General features: G+C 38.4%; 1 protein-coding gene and 1 long non-coding RNA gene across 2 annotated transcripts in view; one reads left to right on the top strand and one right to left on the bottom strand.

Moving 5' to 3' along the window:
- Positions 1–21,737, top strand: part of ARHGAP20 (Rho GTPase activating protein 20) — an 89,140-nt gene that overhangs the window by 11,852 nt on the left and 55,551 nt on the right. The window contains exon 2 of the mRNA XM_054725359.1: positions 6,024–6,106. Coding sequence (XP_054581334.1) covers positions 6,024–6,106 — 83 coding nt within the window. The remainder of the gene's footprint in view (positions 1–6,023; positions 6,107–21,737) is intronic.
- On the bottom strand, positions 17,672–21,426 carry LOC129151238 (uncharacterized). The gene is made up of 3 exons (XR_008557969.1): positions 21,340–21,426; positions 20,278–20,348; positions 17,672–17,910 (listed from the first exon to the last, which is right to left on the bottom strand). It is a non-coding gene; the product is annotated as an uncharacterized LOC129151238 (long non-coding RNA).

The raw sequence follows: 21,737 nt of genomic DNA, 5'->3' as shown, positions 1-21,737 counted from the left end.
ATATTTCCTATAAATGGAACCATATAATACGTGGTCTTTTGGGGTTGACTTTTTAATTAACATAATGTTTTCAAGAGTCATTCATGTTGTTGCACATTAGTACTTTTATTGCCAAGTAATATTCCATTTTATGTATACACCACATTTTGTTTATTCGTTCATCAATTAATGAACATTGAAGTTGTCTCCACTTTTTGGCTATTGTGAATAAAGCTTCTGTGAACATTCATGCTTTTGTGTGGACTTGTTTTCTCTTGTGTATACCTAAGAGGAATTGCAGGATCATATGGTAACTATCTTTAGCCATTTGAACTTCCAAACTGTTTTCCAAGTGATAGCATCATTTTACAATCCACACCAGCAGAACAAGGTTAGATTAGGAACATGACTGGAGGATGCAGAGTACAGTATATCCACATCCTGTCAACAATTGTTATTTAGCTGTCTTTTCTAGTGTAATAATCCTAGAGTATAAAGTGGTATTTCATGGTTTTGATTTGCATTTTTTGATGGCTAATGATGTTGAACATCTTTTATGTGCTTATTGGCTATTTATATCTTTGGAGAACTGCCTCTTCAGATCATTTGCCCATTTTAAAATTGGCTTATTTGTCTTTATAGAATTGTAACAACTCTTTATTCTAGATACAAATCCCTTATAATTGGCAGAAATTTTCTCCCATTAGGGGGTGGGGGGTTCTTTTCACTTCTTGATAGTGTCCTTTGAAGCACAAAAGTTTTCATGTTAACAGTCATGTCTAATATATTTTTTCTTTTGTTGCTTTGTGTTTTTGGTGTCATATATAAGAAACCATTGCCTAATCCAAGGTCAAAAATATTTCTGCATATGTTTTCTTCTAAAATTTTTATAGTTTCTGCTCTTTCAGATTTTTTTTATTCATTTTGAGTTAAATTTTGTATATGGTGTGAGATAGAAGTCCAGTTTTATTCCACATGTGGGTATCCAGTTGTTCTGGCACCATTTATTGGAAATAATTAAATTTATCATCAGACACATTTTTACCATGTAGCTCAAAGTGGTAAACATTGGCACTATGTCAAATGATGTAGTTTGCAGTGTGCAAGAATGACTCTTACCATCCTGCACCACAGGTAACCCTTATGTTTTCTTAATGAGGACATTCCAGCAGAGCCCCCTAGAGGTTGGTTGGTTGGTTTTTCTGTGTGTGTGTGTGTGTATTTGGGGACATTGGTCTAAATGTGGAGGAGTGTATTTTAAAGTTCACATAAAACTTTCACTTACTTGGTGTATAGTTTTTGCTAGGCCTAGTACTATTCTTTGGGAATTAAAAGATAGGCCTGCTACAGAGTAGAATTCCATTAAATAATTGTTGAAGGGTGGGAGATAGTTTGGAAAGAAGATATAGCCCCTGCTTTCGTGAAAGGTGTAGAAAAATAAATAATAAAACATGAAAGGCTATAACGGAAGCATAGTATGTAAAGCAAGATAGGAACACAGGATATTGAATATATAGTTAATCCAACTGATTAAAAGACAGTTGAAGTGGAAAGCACCTTGCAGATTAGCTGTTAATGTTGTTAGAGTTTTGTGTTGTTATTGAATACAAAACATTTAATTATAGACCTTTGCTTCTCATCTTGAATCATGACCTCTGTGCATTTACTCTTTGGTAGAGTTAGTTTTTTGCCTTCAATACAGAGGAGACAGTTTAGAAAATCAAAAATCTAATTTCCCTCTAGTGTTCATGGTCTACTTTCCTAATTGTTGTTAGTAAAAAACACAGCAGTTTTTAAAATTCAGTTACCATATATATATATTCAACAAAGGAGGCATGAACATACAATGGAGTCAAGACAGTCTTTTCAATAAATGGTGTTGGGAAAATTGGACAGATACATGCAAAAAATGAAACTATACCACCAACTTACACCATACACAAAAAATAAACTCAAAATGGATACGGGACTTAAACATAAGATGGGAAACCATAAAAATACTAGAGGAATCCACAGGCAGCAAAATCTCAGACATATGCCGAAGCAATTTCTTCACTGATATTTATTTCCTTTTAGAACTTTTTTCCAACCTCCTCCTCAACTTCCCCATTTAGGAAGTGGGTGAAGGAGCAAATAAAGGCCATTTATGTTTGTTTGGTTTTTAGTTCATATTAAACTCTTGATTAGCTTTGTGGGCTGTGTAAGGGTAGGCAAATGGTATGATATCAAGAAACTTATCCCAGAAGATTAATGCAACTGAATTTCTTGCCTAATGTGTAGTTTATCGATTTAGAAAATAATATCACCTTTTTAAAGATTATTCTGTTTCAGAATGGCATCCAATATTTAGCATCTAGATATGTGCATCAAGAACTTGGACTTTCTAAAAAATCACACTGTGGATTGTGATTTTTAAGCTAATAAAGAAAATATACACTGCTCTAAACCCACCTTCTGTTTCCTGTAAGGCAAAGAGTCATAGTTTGCACTGTCACTGAACAAGTGTGAAATTTGTTGGTGCAACCTGTCCTGACAAGCTTGTACTACTGTATATTTGTAAAGGGATCAGTAGCCTCATTCTGTCTCCACGCATTGTATTTCACACAGTTATAAACAAAAAGAACACCAAGTCTTTACTGCCTGAGGACAGATTCTTTGATATGGGAATTTGTTTTAAAATTACCATTGGCCTTTTGTTTGGCTATACTTTTGAGCAAAAGAAAGAGATCAATGCATTTTGAATGAATGAATACCTAAATCTATTTATTAAGCCCTCATTATGTTGGCAACTCTGAAGACTCATTACTTACAAGAGAAATGAATCCTAAATGTGTGATGTAGGTAATGTTAATTTTCTTGCAAATCCAGGGTGAATCTTTGGTGGACACTTAACATGAGGATATCAGAAATAGAAGGTACCTAAGAACTGTTCAGATTTTCTCATTTTCTAGATAAGGAAATGAGGCCTTGAGAAGTGACTGGATTTCCTTGAGTTGCATAGCTCATTAGTGGTAGAGTATGTCTCAGTACAAACAATAGGACCTCAAATAAATATAAAGTTCTGCCTGTGGTTTGACTGCATTCTCTTGAACCTGAGTTAACAAATGAGGTAGATATACTCCATTTGACTCCTTATACATCTGACAATTTTGTAACTAAGAAAGCACCGTCTAATTACTATGTATTCAAACGATCCTCTATATTAGGTCTCCATGAAAAACTATTTTAATAGGAGCTTTATAGAAAAAGATATGTCGCCTCTTTTTTATTATCCATTCTCATGTTTGACAGCCATCACTCTTAGAAAGATTTCCTTACATTAGAAGGTCTTATATTTGGGTTCCATGAATCCCTGCGAAATCCATATTATGTGGGTTTCTAAACCCTCTGAAATTATGTACATAATTTAGTTCACATCTTTTATAAATTTCTCAAAGAACCACTACCCAAGATCAACCTGGATTCTCAGTCTACAGTTTACTAGTTTCTTTTTGCCTTATCTTCCTTGGAAGATATGTCCTATATATTATTCTGCATTAATTAATTAATTAATTAATTAATTTGGAGGTTATTAATGTCTCCAAATGAAGAATTCAGATAAGTTTTAACTTTTCTCATAGGATTTTTCCCCTCCACAATTTAAATCATTTTTATGTCTGCCTTTTGATCCCTTTCAAATTCTTTATAAACCTGAAAACCAAAGAGCTCAGAATTAGAAATTATATAATTAACGAAGCTCTAGTTAGGAGCTTGGATCTGCTGACAGTGAGTGCTTTTAGAGGGTCAGGGGCAGCAGAAGTAAGACTACTGAGGTAGGCCCAGGAATGCCCGCCCCCCCCCCCCCTCCACACACTCCTCATTCCGCTAATGAAGGCTGGACAGACAGATCCTCCATGTCAAAAGAGGTTATGCGCCCAGGTAAAGGATTGGGCATATTTCAAAGTTCAAAGCATGGTAAATGGATCCTGAATAAGGAGTCAGAATAGTGAGTAGGAAACAAGCCCAGACCTGAAGGTGAAACAGAATCCCACAGAAAGTCTGCATGTGAACAAACTGCCACCTTTCTTAGTAAAAACCTATCCAGTCTTTTAGTATTGAGATACTTCACCTGAGGCGAGCGCTCATCTTCCTGATTTCCCTTCTCCTGTAACCGGTACAGCCACACCAGCCTCCAGATGTTAGATTCCTGAGAGTCATGTTCCCAAAAGGTGTGACTAATGGAAACAGTAGGATGCGATTTACAGCTATAATATATGAAGTAGGTTATCAGAGTCACTGGGATTGGGGGGATTATAGGCAATTAGGGGACTCTGATGAAACCATGGGTGGGCTTTCTTTCCAGAAGGAAGGCACCAAATCCATATTATACAAATAATTTTATACAATTTAACCAGCCCTGAAACTGATTCATGGTTAATAACTCCTGGCCAAGAAATGTATTTTATATTTCTTATCTGTTTGTTTCCTGTCCTTTTATTAATGTTTTATATCATTGTTTCAGTTGCTATCTGAGCTATGCTAAGGAGGTTTGGGCATGCAGTTTTCACATGTGAGCCAAAAGATTAACAGGGGAAACAGCACCACTGAGGCCATGGCACTGGGGCAATAAATATTTGAGAGAGAACCTTGGATGGGGATGGGGGTGGGGGGTGAATTTGGGGATAAGAACTGTGCCAAAGAAGTCCAGCATCCCCTTCTCACTGATGATTCTCTCTCTGTTCCTATGCTAGGGTCTAGGCTTTATTTTAGCAACTAAGAAGCAGTTGCCAGCCAGAAGGGGTCAAGGCAGAGAGGGGGGAATGGGACATATGTAATACTTTCAATAATAAAGATTTAAAAAGAAAAAGAAGCAATTCCTTTATGAATCATGTGATGCCATACTGATGCTGAGTCAGTTAGCCTTACATGGTTCTTATTAGAGCTGCATCCAGTTATCACCTGCATCCTGTCAGGTCCAGGGTAAGGCCTCTGGCCAGGGTAGGGTGAGAGGGTAGAGCAGAACGAATGGCTTTGGTAATACAGCCTGACCTTCACTCATGGCTCTTAGTGACTGTTGTTAATTTTACTCATCCATATTCACTGGCAGACCCTCTGACTCTGTCTAGAGGTATCCTATATGATAAAAGGCTAATATGCAATTGTCCCCCGGGGAGTTTGACCAACCAGGAGTTTGACCACTCGCTATGACATGCGCTGACCACAAGGGGGTCAGAATGAAGGAAGGCCCCGGCCAGCAGCTCAGGGAAGGAAGACCCCTGCTGGCCCTGATTGCCGGCCAGGCCTAGGGACCCTACCCGTGCATGAATTTCGTGCATCAGGCCTCTAGTTAAATATATAAGATTGAATTTAGAGAGTAATTATATAGATATTAAGCTAAATAAAACCTCATTTGCCAAAATTTTAAGATCCTCTGAAACAGAGTACCTGATTATCCATGTAATAAGCAACATGTATGTTAGCTGTAAAAGATGGTAATGGTTATAACTTTTTTCTCAAATACTCTGGTCAGCATTTGACCTTATTCTCAAACCATAGAAAATACTTTCTCCCTGGCCGGGTGGCTCAGTTGGTTGGAGTGTCTCCTGATACACCAAAAAGGTTGCAGATTCAATTCCCACTCAGGGCACATACCTAGGTTGGGGGTTTAATCCCCAGTTAGGCACATACAGGAGGCAACTAATCAATGTGTCTCTCACATCAATGTTTCTCTCTCTCTCTCTCTCTCTCTCTCTCTCTCTCTCTCTCTCTCTCTCTCTCTCTCTCTCTTTTCCTACCTTCCTTCCTTCCTTCCTTCCTTCCTTCTCTCCATTCCTCTTTCTAAATATATCCTTGATAAGAATTTTTAAAAATTTACTTTCTATACTACTTTTGACACTTAGTATCTATCCTAGTTTAGATGTTACTATTTTATCTTCAAAATGAGATTGTGAACTTCTTCATAGACAAAGACAGGCAATATAAAACTTGCTGAATTCAATTGAAAATTGGCATTTACTTTCTTTACAAGCCACATGGTCTTCATTTTGATTCTTTTTCCTCAACAGAAAATGAAAACCCTAGCAGAAAGAAGGAGGAGCGCACCATCTCTTATCCTGGATAAAGCCCTACAAAAACGGCCTAGTACCAAGTAAGCAAAAGCTTTGTATTATACATTTTGTATGTGTTACACTTTATGTTGTTTGTTTGTCTGTTAGCAGCACCAGAATTCTCTGTTTAATAATAGAAACTATGACTTCTGTTCTGAGGTTATTTGTGAATCATAAAGCATTTTAGAGCGGGTATATAGGCTCAGTTGTTTTAAAACTGATTCAGAAGTGGATCTCCTCACATAATACACAAAAATGCAAGTTCCACATATTGTTAAAGTTCATTTATAAAAATAAGGAGAAATCAAAATACTAAAACATGAGTTCTTTAGTTATGCACAAACCTTTGCCTGGTTCTTTATCATAAGATGATGCCTGTGCATGGGTATAAGGCAAATTTTAACCCATTTTAGATCTAAAATAAGATTAATATCATTAAAAAATGGAATGTGGATTCCTTTTATGCATTTTTTGTTAAATTAATTATTTTTTAGTGTAGTTTAAAGTTGAAAAACAAGCTAAGTATCTATTGCAATGCCATTTTACCTGTGGAGGCTGAATACTATTTCAATGGATGTTTTAAGAAAGTCATTCATAATGTGTAGAAATTGAATGGATAGTCAATCATTAACTTATTTGTTAATTTTAAAATGGCATTTTGACTCAGGAATTTTATGGTCAAAGAAATCCTGTAATAATTTTCTCCTAATCTATGAATCCTTTTATGTAAATATACCCTCACTTTATTTAAAGTGAGGGTATATCTGCTATTTCTATGAATGATGTGCTAATTTTAACATAAAATCTATATGGAAGCATGGTACTTTTTTTCAATGCCAAACATATAATATAGCTAAATCCCAATTCAACTTTCAAAATCCTTAGGTCATTCTCAGGACTCAGCAAGTTCTCAGACTCAGGCAGCCCCCACCTGCCCCACTGCTGTCTCCCCATCGCCTCCTCAAAAATTGGTGCTTATATTAGAGCCATTAATTATTCCTGCCTCAGAAATATGATGGGGTTGTGTCGGGTAACCACAGGGAGAAAAGTTTATTTAAGGTGAAGTGTCATATGTTTTAAACTTCAGTTTATTTCCTATGAGTCTCTCTGGGTTTGTAATGAGTGCATAGTGCTGGGGAACAGAACCTTTACCTGTCTGATAGAAGTAATGCTTTTACTCTATGTAATGTTCGTGCTTAATGTATATGCCCCCTCACTCTTCCACCCCCCCCCCAAAAAAAAGCTGTTGGGTATTGAATGTATACAAAATATTTGCAAGTAAAGTAATCCCAGGATTGGAAAGAACCTTAAAGGTCATCTAGTCCAGTGTTTTCCAAACCTAAGTCAGTATTCTGCAGTGAGACCCAGTCATGTTTTTCAAAAACTCTTCAACTATTATTTGTTGGATAAATTAATGAATGAGCAAGTGACTCATTTCCAAACCAAAATAGTAATTTAATCCATTGGCACAGTAGTTTCTGACTTTCCTTCCCTCCTTTAAGCAACCAATACAACGAGAATTTCCTTTTTCACTGGTATTATTTGTGAAATTCTGGCTAGGAAAACAGGGAGATTCCTTTAAGCAAAATAATTCTGAGTTATTATTAGGAAGTTATTTCATGCAGCAAAATACCACAAGAACTCATGTATGTGGTCCAGAAATGACACACATGTTGGCATTCTTGTGGTATTTCTTCACTGTTTACTTAGGGATAAATTCAAACTCTCCCTCCAGAAATTCACTTGTTTTGACATGGCATTCAGCCCACCTTACAGAACTCATACAAAAAATGTACCCACTTTTGTTTAAAATTACAATCTATTAGCACTTTTAAGTTGGTATTCACCCGTCCATCTCCATCCTTACCTCCAAATTAGTTTCTTGTGTCTGTGCTGTTTGCAAGACCTTGTGCTGGGTGCTGCAAATACATTACCTCTTAAAGCTCTGCTCACTGCTGCTGGGAGGAGAAGGCAGTGCCGGGGAGGCACTGTGGTCCCTTCTCCGGCAGAACGTGTTTGGGCCAGGGCTGCACTCAGACGCTGGCTCTCCATCCTGACTTTCTGTGTGGCCTCAGATAAAGGAACCAATCTCCGAGACCGTGTTTTCCTCTGTGAAATATTAATCCAATGCTTGCATTATAGAATGTGAAATGAGAAAATAGCTGAAAATGCTCCAAAGATTGGCTTAGTTATTAGTTGTGTCTTTCCTTCCCTTAGATATATTTCATTTTCAAGCTTTAAACGACCTGACTCATCCAGTGAAGTCAAGTTTGTTCATGCAAAGCACCTGCTCTATCATTACAGCATTATGTAACTAAAAGTGACTCCTTGAGCCTGTCTCATTATATAGTGGAAACTGAGTCAAAGACTTGCCCTAAGTCACACAGTTAATGTAGCATTAGAAACAGGACTAGAAACCCAGGTCTTTGGTCTTGATGGAATATTCTTTGCAGTACACGAGCAAAAGGTGTATGATATAGTGTCTAAGAGCATGGATTTTAGAGCCAAATTGGCAGGTTTGAATCTTAATACTGATCTTTGGTACGTTTTTAAACCAGCGATAATAAACAAAACCTACCCCATAAGGTTGTAAGACAGAACGCGGGTTTTATACGTATAGAGAAGTCTTTGGTTCTTTATCTGTGCTGAATGTCTAAAGGCTATTTATTATTGTTACTAACAATAGTAGCAGTAGTAACAACAGAAGTTGAAATTATCCTGGAAGAGAGATTCTTCTCATGGCAGATGGGAAGTAAAAAATATGAAAGATGCTGTCTGGAAGCCAGCTAGATTCCAACATTAAATTCACTTTAACAAGACGATTATAATTCTAGGTCTGGCCTGAAGCAAGATTAGCTCAGAACATTTTGGATTTATCCTTTTTTTTAAGCTTTGAGAATTTTTTAAAATTTATCTTTATTGTTGAAAGTATTACAGATGTCCCCCTTTCCCCCTCATTGACCCCCTCCACCCGCTCTTGCCCCCCCCTCCCCTGGATTTATTCTTGATAGACCCTGACAACTTCTTCCCTAGGAAGAAGGTCAGAGTACACTTAGGAGGATTCTGGGAAATGAGAGCTTGGGACACAGAGCAAACTGGGCCTGGTTTGCTCGGCCACTGGAGGTGAAGAAGCTCTAGGAGGTTCCTAGGTGCCAAAGCCATGAACCAGGAGCAGACACAACTGAACTTGCTGGTAAGGGTACTGGGGTAAGAGCCCAACCAGAAGGCATTGGAGGACTAGGAAAGCAGCTGTTTGCTAACAGGCTTCTACCTTCTTTTTGTCAGTTCACTCCTGTTGTGCATCACACACACACACACACACACACACACACACACACACACACACACACGCACGGGCGCGTATTCACAACATTGTCCTCCTTAGACTGTCCCCGGTTATGTGCTACAAATTCCTCATCATCCCATTTGTTCTCTGTCATGTGAGCATCATAATTTTAATATTAGCCTAAAGTAGATGATAGCTTACCATACTTTCAAATGCAAGGAGAACATTTATACTTGAGTAGTTTAGTGAGGATTGTGGTCAAATCTTTTCATAACAGAATGAAAAAATGCCTCTTTCTATGGTGGTTCAGGGTGAACTTTCCAGATATGGTAATTGGAATAAACTGAATGACCTAAAGGCCACTCATATGCTGAGACTCTTAAGATAGTTATGGTAAGTTTGATTGTAATTTAAAGAAAAAAAATCAGTTTAAAAAATAAGTTACTAGACTTTCTTTTGGAATTCTATAAACCTTCTATGCCTAGATACAGTTTCTTGGTATAAGACTTAAATAAAATTTTGAATTTTAGAGTTACTTTTTAAAAATATTTAAGGCCTTTTTTTAAATTACAGTAAACTATAGTTAACCCTTGAAAATCATGTGTTTGAACTGCATGGGTCCACTTATACCTGGATTTTCAATAAATATACAGTTCGCCCTCTATCCCCAGGTTTCGCATTTGTGGATTCAACCAACCACTTGTCTGTATTTTCAGTGCTCAGTTTGGAAATCCATTTTATAAAAGGAACTTGAGCATCCATGGATTTTGGTATCTGTGGGGCCCTAGAACCAATCCCCTTCTGATACTGAGGGACAACTGTAGTTAAGTTTTGGGGGAGACAGATTTACAGATGGGTTTTCAACTGTAGTGTTCTCAGCATTCCTAACCTCTGCGTTGTTCAAGGGTCAACTGTGTACCTACATGTTATCTTAGAAAAAAATCTGACCAAACGCTATTCATTGTGCTGCCTTGCTTACATGCCAGTTGGCTCTACATGAGGCCCTTTCCTACAGTGTTGGACAATGTGTTCTGGGGTTTTAATTGACAGACCCAAGGATGATTCAAGATATGTAGTTAGAAGAGCACAAAGTAGAAATTTATGACAAGAAGATTGCCAGCGGCGTGCAAGATCCCTTCTCTCCTTGCAAGGAACATTTTCCAAGTTGTAAAATTCAGATGTGAAGGAAAGAGACAGCAATTGCTTTATAAGGTGGCAAAGTTGGCAAATTTTTACCGAAATGGAATTCGTTACTTTAAGGAAAAGGCATCCTAGGCCTACATAGCACTTTATTATTTTCAAACTACTTTTCATATTCGTTAAAAAATGATCAAATACATCTGTTCCTGGGGTGCTCTGCTGTTTTCCTATGGCAGGACTCTGGGAGGAAAGCTTTAGAAGATTATATTACACCTCCCCACCTTCTAGAGGGCTGTGACAGGGCCAAATTATTTATTTTTGCACTTGCAGAGCAGCACATCCATTTAATTTCTTCATTCCATCTATAGCCTAATTTGCTAATTGCAGTTATGATTCAATTTTATCTTCCATTTTGGCACCAGGAGAACACTACCTCACTAGTGAATGTTTATTCACCCTTCCTCACCTCTCTCCACAGGGTTAGCAGGCTGTCCTAAGACATCCGTACTGTATTGGGCTCACTATTCTCTTCCCCAGTACAGATAGGATTTCTCAGAGGAGGTTTTGAATTTCATGACTGACTTTCCTTCAGAACTCTGGGGAAAAAAAGCACATAAGAAGGAAGCAGAAGAATAATTGTTACTATTATTGAGAAGCCTCATATTGTGATTAAGAAAAGTGCAAGCTCTGGAGCCATTCTTCCTGGGCTTGAATCTGACCCAGCTTCTTCCGAGGCATGATAACTTTGGCAAATTCCTTAAGCTCTCTAGGCCTCACTGTCCTCATCTGTAAAGTGAGAATAACCTCATGGGGATTGAGTTAATATTATAAGGTATATGGCACATTGTATTATGTAAGATTTTTTTTAATATATTTTATTGATTTTTTACAGAGAGGAAGAGAGAGGGATAGAGAGTTAGAAACATCGATGAGAGAGAAACATCGATCAGCTGCCTCTTGCACACCCCCTACTGGGAATGTGCCCGCAACCAAGGTACATGCCCTTGACTGGAATCGAACCTGGGACCCTTGAGTCCGAAGGCCGACGCTCTATCCACTGAGCCAAACCGGTTTCATCCGTAAGATTTTTATTAAATAAAATTATCCAAGCTCTGACCAGGTCATGCAGTTGGTTGGAGCATCATCCACTCACCAAAAGGTTGCGGGTTTGATTTCTGTTCAGGGCACATACCTAGGTTTCAGGTTCAATCCCCATGTATGGGAAGCAACCAATCGTTTCTCTCTCACATTGATGTTTCTCGCTCTCTCTCTCTCTGTCTCTCCCTCTCTCCCTCCCTCCCTGTTACCCTCTCTCCCTCCCTGTTATCCTCTCTCCCTTCTTACCTCTCTGTCTGAAATTAGTAAAAACATATCCTTGGGTGAGGATTAAAAATAATAATTTAAAAAATTAAACTAAATTATTCAAAATAAATAAATCTTTATGCTTCCCTGTCACATGATGTCTAATTTTCTTAGTGTACCAGGTTTAGGTCTTGTTTTCTCAGCTTGACTGTCTGATTTTTGAGTGAAAAGAACTTTGTCTTCTACTCTTGAAATCTACATGTACAGTGTCAGGTATAGAATGGATATTCTATAAATATTAGCTAAGCTGAATGAGGGATTCCTTTCTTGCCCTCGCCAAGTAGATCATCTCTCAGTTGGAGTGGAAAGAGAGTAAGAGTCCACTGCTGCCTGAGAAGTAATATAGGCAGTGTCAAAAAGACACACAAAGAAGTGACAATTGTGGAGTGACCAGCTGTATAGTGCATATAGATTTAACTAGAGGCCCAGTGCACGAAGTCATGCACGGGTAGGGTCCAGCCAGCCGACCCTGATAGGTGCATTGGGCCGGCCAGGGGGAGGGGTCGAGGGCAGTTGGCCAGCTAGCCCCGCCCCCTGGTTGAACTCATGGTCCAACTCCCGGTCGAGGGGACAATTTGCATATTAGCCTTTCATTATATAGGATGCTTCTACACATTTAACTTGTCATCTGTATTGTGAGCCATTGGTTCTCTGATGCAGAGCTCCTGGTGTAATGAGCACACACAGAGAATGAATTCTAGTCCCTGCTCTATCACTAGATGATCCTGGTAGTCACCTGGCCTTTCTGCAACGAGGACTCTTTTCTCATCTGTCAATGGTAGGGGGCAAGGCAGAGTGTGGTTGCTTAAACCCTTTACATTCTTCCTCCACCAGCCCCCACCTCTACAATTTTGTGTTTCTTTATGCTAACCATAACTCAGTCATAAGGAGAATGGCAAATTGTATGAATAATCATTGCAAATCCTTTTATCACAACTCTGAAAATATTTTCAAGAGTGTATCTGTCACACTGCTGGAGATGAACGATGCCTTCCATCATTTCAGAGCAAGGCAAACGTTTGCTTCTGTGGGATTTTTGGTCAGTCTATTGTCATAATGCCATCTTGATAACCAGCGTCCACAGTGACCCCAGTGAGTCCTACTTCCTGGTATACACGCCTTGGTCTGATCCCTCCCCATGTTGTAGCAGAGTTGATCCATGTAACCAATAGGATATGGCAAAAATGGTAGTATCACTTCTGACATTAGGTCATAAAAGACCAAACTTCTGTTTAAGTTGTTCTCACACTCCCTGTCTCTGAGCACTTGCTCTGGGTGAAGCCATGTCCTGAACAGCCCTATGGAGAGGCCTACAAGGGAGGAACTGAAGCCTCCAACCAGCAGCCATGCAAGTGAGCTTGGAAACCGGTCTTCCAACCCCAGCCAAGTCTTCAGAGACTGCAGCTTCCTCAGAGACTTAAGCCACTTCCTGGTTCCTGACCCTCAGAAACTGTGAGATAGTAAATAACTTGTTTTAAGCTGCTGTGTTTTGGGGTAATTTGTTATGCAGTAATAATCAATGTAGTAATCTTCAAATTATGAAACTAGTTTTCTGGAATATTTCTTCCATGTACCATTTATGTGCTCTTACGGCTAGAGGTAGAAAGATGGGAATAGGCACTGTTTCCATTTATAAATGAAAATGCTTATTCCCCATATCATGTAATTTGTTAGAAAAGGAGACAGATGATATTCTATCTTTCTAAAACAGCCATATTGAGATACAGTTCATACCATAGACTTTACCTATTTAAAGTGCACAATTGAGTGGTTCTTAGTACATTCACAGAATTGTGCAGCCATCACTATAATCTTAAAGCATTTTCACCCCTCCTAAAAGAAATCCCTTAGCCATTAGCTCTCATTCCTCATGTCCCTCCTTCCCTTATCTCCAGCTCCAAGCAGCCACTGATCTCTTTTCTGTCACTATAGCTCTGCCTCTTCTGGACTTTTTATATAAATCCAGTCATACACTCTGTGGTCTTTCGTGACTGGCTTCTTTCAGTTAGCATAATGTTTTAAACTTTCATCCATGATGTAGCTAGTATCAATACTTCATTACTTTTAGTTTTCAAATAATATTCATTATATGCATAGATACACCATATAATGAAATATTATTTTGTGTATCTATCTACTCATCAGTTGAGGGACATTTGGGTTATTTTTACCTTTTGGCTTTTACAAATAATGCTGCTATGAACATTCATGTATAATTTTTTGTGTAGCACATAATGGGGGATAGTCTGAAAAGGACAATGTTGGTGTGTGTGTGTGTGTGTGTGTGTGTGTGTGTGTGTGTAGTCATGCACAACAGGAGTGAACTGACAAAAAGAAAGTAGAAAACTGTTAACAAACAGCTGCTTTCCTAGTCCTCCAATGCCTTCTGGTTGGGCTCTCACCCCAGCACCCTTACTAGCAAGTTCAGTTGTGTCTGCTCTTGGTTCATGGCTTTGGCGCCTAGGAATCTCCTAGAGCCTCTTCACCTCCAGTAGCTGAGCAAACCAGGCCAAGCCCTGGTTCCTCAGAATCCTCCTAGACAAACTTCGAACTTCTTCCTAGGTAGACCTCAAGAGTCTTCAGGGTCTATCAAGAATAAATCCAAAAATGTTCTGAGCTAATCTTGCTTCAGGCCAGTCCTAGAATTATAATCTTCTTGTTAAAGTGAATTTAATATTAGAATCTAGCTGGCTTCCAGACAGCATCTTTCATATTTTTTACTTCCCATCTGCTATGGGAAGAATCTCTCTTCCAGGATAATGTGTATTTTGACTTCTGTTGTTACTACTGCTACTACTGCTGGTAATAATAATAAATAGCTTTTATACAGAAAGTACAGATTATGAACCAGAGACTACACCTATAAGAGCCACTTAGTCTGCCTTGCAACTTATTCAGTTGAAAACACTTTCTAAATTCCCTTTTGATGTCCTCTTTGACATGTGGGTTGTTTAAAAGTGTGATTTTTAGTATGACAAGATGTTCTTGGTTCATCTTGTGTATTTCCTGACTCAGACCTGTAATTAATTATATTCTGGATAGTGGGGGCATTCATTGCTACTAGGTTGTTATTCATTTCTAGGTCTTTTCAGTGGATATCATTAAAATATATCTTCTTTAGATACAAAACATGTCATAACTACCCTGGCTGGTATGGCTCAGTTGGTTAGGCATCGTCCTGTGCACCAGAAGGTTGTGGGTTCAATTTCTAGTCAGGGCACATGCCCTGGTTTCCAGCTCAATACTCAGTAGGGGGCCTGCAGGAGGCAGCTGATCAATATTTCACTATTACATCAATGTTTCTCTTCACCTCTCCCTTCCTTTCTCTCTATAAAGCCATAAAAATATTTAAAATAAAAAAACATCATAACTAAATATAAATTGATTTCCAACTCAGATTCAGGGCTACATGTGTGTGTTTTTTTAAATATATATTATTGATTTTTTTTACAGAGAGGAAGGAAGAGGGAGAGAGAAACATAGATGAGAGAGAAAGAAACATCAATCAGCTGCCTCCTGCACACCCCCTACTGGGGATGTGCCCGCAACCAAGATACATGCCCTTGACTGGAATCGAACCTGGGACCCTTCGGTCTGCAGGCTGACGCTCTATCCACTGAGCCAAATCGGTTAGGGCAACAGGTGTTTTACTTAACCTTCAGAGCAACAGTATCAATACTACCACCACCAATATGATTACTAAAACTAGTTTTATATTTTTAAGCAATTATCTTTATGGCATATCCCAGCAGTCATGTATAATCATATTACTGTTTTTGAAAGTCATTTGGAATATTTTTTTCTCTATGTGGTCATTTTGGCTAATTTGTTTTAATTTCATTTTTATAGTTTTATTAAACTTTATTGTATAAATGAAAACTAAGATTTTAAGTTTTATAGTTTATGATATTGTGGTTTTATAGACTTATGAAAAGCAATAAAATTTTTATAGTTTTATAAAATTTATAATTGTATAAATATTTACATAGTCCATTTGAATCTATTAAAACAAGATATATTCAAACAAATTTAGTTCCTTTTTCTTTCTCCTCAACCTTGTGTTTTTTTTCCTTTGCCATTGATAACTTAAAAAGTTCAATTTTATTTAATCAGATATGAATATATATTTTTATCTCTTTCTTAAAAATAATATACTATATACTTTTTCTACCCCATTTTGTTTACATTACAGTATATCTGTATGATCACTTCATACTAGTATATAGAGATATTTTTCTTTCTTCTCTACAGTTTTTTTTTTTTTGGTAATTCATTGTTTATGCATAAGTACCATGGTTTATTCAGCCAGTCCCGTGCTGATGAATGATTGGTTACTTTGTTTTTACTTTTTTGCTGTAAATGATCCTGGAGTAAAAAAATAAAAATAAAAATGAAAGCTTGTGCTTGTGCGAAATGGGATTACTGTATATAGTTGTGGAGGGTGCTCCACGTTTTCCCTTTGTAAAGGCTGTCATTTCCATTCTCACTACTGATGCAGAAGAGTCCCTGCCCTGCCACAGCTCCCTCATGGAATGTGTTGGGATCATGGATGGATCAGGGTAGTTTAAATGTAAATTTCTACTGGTGTGAAGTAAAACATATTTTAAATTATATGTTATGCTAAATAAATGTAAACTAAATTTTAAAATGTCTATTCTGTTCAACATAATCAGAAATGACATGAGGACAAAAACTCATCAGTGCAATTGAAAAATGTAAAATGTTCTTTACATAAAAATAAATGCTGAATTATTGTTTCAACTATGTCAGTGTTTTAAGAGTATACTTTATATGTGTTAATGATGGGAATGTCTCTGAATTTTTCTTAAATTGAGAATTTACACCCAGATGTTTTTATATCAGCATTATAGTAAGAAGTAAAATTTTTACTAAATTTGCCAATTGACTCATTTTTCTTTGTAAAGGTCCTTTTTCAATGGACTTCTGGTTGTGAAATCCTTGTCCTCCTGCTAATTTTCCCCACTGTGCTCCCTCCAGCATTTCAGTTATTACAAAAAATGAGCTTATGGTTGTATCTCTGCCCCTGGATACTGAAATGAACTACTAGTACTTCTTCTTGAACATAGTAATGTTGGCTTTTAATGAAAAATAAAATACAATGAAAACAGGAAAAGAAAACAAAGGAATCAGTACCAACTTTTTATTTTTTACCCTCCAGCAAACATTGGAGAGATGGGATGACTTTTAAGTGGAACCACTGGTTCAACAATGGTCCTCTGATGTATGGGTTTGGAAATTGTGCAAATTTCTAAACTGAGTATCAATACTCTGCAATGTAAAGATCTGGGTTTAGTTCTCAATGGGCTGAATATTTTTAATCTAATGACAATTAGAGATAACTCCAATTTGTGGGGTGGGGACATTTCATTATTTTCTAACATTGTAACTAGGAAAAATCTTAAATATAAACAGAAGTTTATAGGATGGTACAGTGAATACTCATATACCCACTACCTATATTTTATCTGTAATTGACATTTGCCATGTTCATTTAAGTAGCTCTCTATTTATGAATCATTTGAAATTAAATTAAGACATAGTGCTTTCACCAAAATACTTATGCATAAAACTCCTAAAAATACAACATTCTTCTGTACAACAAAACCTTTATCACACTTAATAAAATTCAAACCAGGATTTAAATCAAGGTTCACAATTACATTTGGTTGTTAGGTCTCTTTATCTCTTGTAAAATAGAACAGTTCCTGCAACTTTTTTAAATCCTTATTTATTAAGTTTTTAAAGAGACTAGTTCTAAATTCTAGATATTTTTTGGAGAAGAGTCAACATAATAGTTATCTATTTCTGTGTAACAAATTACCTCAGTATTAGAAGCTTGTAAACAGCAAACACTTATTATTCCACACAATTTCGAGAATGAGAAATCCAGAGCAGTTTAGTTGGGTGGGCCTGGCTCAGTCTCTCATGAGGTTGCATCAAGGTGTCAACTGGTACTGCAGTCTCCGATGGTTTGATTGATGCTGGGGGATCCACCACCAGTAACATTCACTCACTTGGTTTTTGTTGTTGTTTTTGCTTTAAAAAAATTTTTTTATTATATCACAAGGCCTACTTTAGTGACATGCTAGTCCCCAGAAAATAACCCAGTACTCTCCTTGTCAGTAACATACATGCTCAAGCTGACCAGCCAACTCATATTTCTAAATGAGTTGTGTGTACATGTGTCCTTGAACCAAAGCCACGGGGCTTGGGTGACTGTTGCTGCTATAACGTGCAGCCCAGCTTCCCCCTACCCCCTTTGCTCCCTTAAAGCAAAAAGTCCTCCCCTCCCTTCACAAATACTGTGCTCACCGTAGATACGCCTATTGGACAAACACTTGATGAAGTGAAGGTCATATTTCCCTGTCCCCTCCCCACTAAAGCACTACAAAGCTTCAATGATAGGGAGGAAAGTGTATATGATGAGATTAAGAACTTGACCCCTCTTATCCTGGCCAAAGAAAGCAAGAGGTGTTAACTGGGCATGAGGCATAAAAAAAGACCTTGATATTCCATTCATTTACAGCTGTTACGACAATTGAGAGGGGAAGGGGTTGATTCTGCAAGTCTAGTCCACTTAGTTTATGTGCTGGAAGGTCTCATCGCCAATTTCATTGAGAAGACACATGGGGATGAGAGCTTCTGTCACTGCAAAGGAGTCACAGTTGGCAGAGGGGCTCGGAGCTTCAAAGTAACCCTTCTCCTGGCCGACAGCCCGGAACGCAGCTGCTAACGCTCGCTTGGGTTGGCCCCTCTGGCAGAAAAGTCATGGATGTTGGAGGTTTCTTAAATCTAGTCAGGCGCCTGGCATTGTCCCTTGCACTTGGGATATGAGGCTGTGGTACTGGTGCTGCTTGCTCAGCCTCTGGATGGACTCGAGTCCTCAGTGTACTTCAGACTATTCTCCTCTTGCATGGCCTTGGCGCTGAAGGAGGCCTGTTTTCTGCTGTGTGGTGTCTCCATAAGGTTGCTAACAACATGGCAACTGACTTGCCCCACAGTAAGCAATCCAAGAGAAAGACATGCACACGCACACACGTGTACACACACACACACACACACACACACACACAGATCAAGCTGAAAGCTAGAGTATTTTTCATAATTTAATCTTGGAAATGACATAGTGTTACTTCTGTCAAATTCCCTTGGTTCTAGAGACCAGCACTAATACAATATGGGAGCGCATATAAGGGTATGAATCCTATGGGCAGATATCATGGCATGCCAACCTAGAGGCTGGCCATTACAGCCCACATTCTGGATTTCTCCGATTCCTTTGCCTTGTCATTAAATGTGTTCCTTTATTTCCCCAATAGTTCCAATACACTGAAAGTTGTGTCTAACTGCTTGTTTATATTCAGGCAATCATTGTGTGCAAGAATGCTTCTTATAAGTGAAACAGTGTATTTCATATCGCATCACTTCAGAAGGCATGTGTCAGGTTATCTTACTTGGTGAGGATGACCTGATACCTTGTAAAGGTGTTTTTTCCCTTTGCCATTAGAAAGTAATCTGTGAGTTGATATTTTTGGCCCTTACTAAATATTATGTTCTTTGGGCAAGAATTTGAATTTCATGTGATTTTTCATAATGGTAGCTAACTTTTTTTGCTTTTGTTATCTGCTAAGCGCTTTTAAATATATTACTTCCACAGAGCCATGAGCTAGATACTTTTAATTATCCTCATTTATAGGTAAGAAAATTTTACGCTCCTAAAGTTTAAACCCTAAGTTGCACAACTAGTAAATGGCAATACCCGTACTTAATTTCAGGTATGTCTGACCCCAGAACCCATGCTGTTGGCAGTACTGCTTAGAGAACGAATGGGAGAACTTGCACATAGAACTTCACAAGGTGTAGAAAGAGGTCCCTTGAAAATACAGGGAGGAACCCAGGTGGTAAAGGGGAAAGCTACTGAGGTTGAGATCTGCAGTTTCACTATGTGCCTGACATTGTGGGCAGAATTCCCTGGCTTACAATCAGAATCCTGGCTAAACTATTCCAGGCAGATGAGAACTGTACTATTTTAAAATTTTCTGGAGGCTAATGTAATACTCAGGAACTCATTCCTTAGCAAAAAAAAAAAAAAAAATTCCTCTAGAAATATAATTTTGTTGTAAATTTACATATATCTGGTGCATAGCTGTTGTTACAATTATAACAAAGTTAAGATTAAGGAAAGTATTTCAATGGTTTCCAGGCAGTGTTATTGGTGGGTGTGAAGGAATAGAGGGAGAAAGAAAGAAAGAAATGGGCCTCAGTGGAAAAGAGAACCACTTACTCCTTTATGGTTAGACCTTGAAAGCAATGCTGACAGATTGTAATTTTTGAGATAATGAAAATGATCTATCTGTGGCTAGAGCTACTATATTGAATTATGCAACTTTAAAGGGTACTTACAAATTCAAGTGGAATTTCAAGTTTCTTAATTGTTTCTCTTCATCTCAGATACATACATTTCTCTTTCTGTGCTAGTAATAAAATGTGGAGTCTTAGAATCATGGAGTTTTAGAATTGGAGAGTCTTTTTTAGAACAATTATATAGATCTTTCCATCAGACTTCCTTATTCCACCATATGGAGCCTAAAACTGAGATCGAACAGCTTAGATTACGCAGGAAGGGGTTTTAGAGCTAGGGCTCAGGCTAGGGCCAGGCTTTCCCTGTCCCTCTGGCCTTAATTTTTCTCTCATACCTGGCCTTAAAAATAAGAGAGTAGGTGAAAAAGAGGGCAGCATAATCACGCACAGAACAGTCATAAAGAGAACAGCAAAGGTACCTGCTTGTTCTCTAAGGCATTGAAAATAGGCACCCAGAAACGTGGGTAACCTCTGAGTTCTGAGAGGAGCGGCCTTCGGGAAAAGGTCAGGATGGTTGTCCTCTCCACTCCACCTTGGCACAAATTGAGGGGCTTGGATAGAATGGGCTCTGTGCTCCCAGGAGCTAATGCAAATAACGGGAAAAGGCTGACCTGCCAGCACTCTTCCAGCTAACCCCAAGTTAAGCCTCAGGATTAGCCCCTTTGAAAAACTGATGGAAGAACAATGTGTCCGTCTTTCCTTTCAGCCCTTGCCTTACCCTGGTATTGTTTACTCACTTGTCTCTTATTCTTTTTTTAAAAATAAATCTTTATTGTTCAGATTATCACAGGTGTTCCTCTTTCCCCCCCCCCATTGGTCCCCTCCACCTGATTCCCCACCCCACGCCATGCCCTTACCCCCTCCCCCCCCGCCACTGTCTTCATCCATAGGTGTAAGATTTTTGTCCAATCTCTTCCCACGCCCCTCAGACCCCCTTCCCCCTGATAATTGTCTGTCCCCTCCCTTTCTATGTCCCTGATTCTATTATATTCACCAGTCCATTCTGTTCTTCAGATTTTTTATTCACTTGATTTTTAGATTCACTTGTTGGTATGTATGTATTGTCTCTTATTCTTATAGTTCTCTCACAGGTCTAACACTCACCTCAGGTAACTAGAAGGAGCACCACTCTGAAAACAAAAACTGAGGGCAGAGGTCCTCAGGGTGTGGTCCTGGAACCAAGAGCATCAGCATCACCTGGGACTATGTTAGAATAACAGTCATAAAGAGAACAGTTAGGAGTATAGAGCCCCACCCCATAATGAATCAAAAATTCTAGGCCTAGGCCCAACATTCCATATTTTAACAAACTCTACTTGTGATCCCGATACAGGCTAAATTTGAGAACCACTGTTCTAGGGCATTCTCCAGGTAAAGTCTTATTCTCAGAATGGACAGGTAGCATGGCCCAAGGAATCAGATTCAGGTAATACAGTTAATCCTTAGCAACACCTGGAGGGCAATTTCTAGGCCTCGTCGGGATTACTAAATGTCAGGAGCGA

The sequence above is a fragment of the Eptesicus fuscus genome, chromosome 13 (assembly GCF_027574615.1).
Source record: "Eptesicus fuscus isolate TK198812 chromosome 13, DD_ASM_mEF_20220401, whole genome shotgun sequence".
In the NCBI taxonomy this organism is placed as follows: domain Eukaryota; kingdom Metazoa; phylum Chordata; class Mammalia; order Chiroptera; family Vespertilionidae; genus Eptesicus; species Eptesicus fuscus.
Note: the sequence above shows the minus strand (reverse complement) of the source record. Positions and strands in the feature narration are given on the sequence as shown.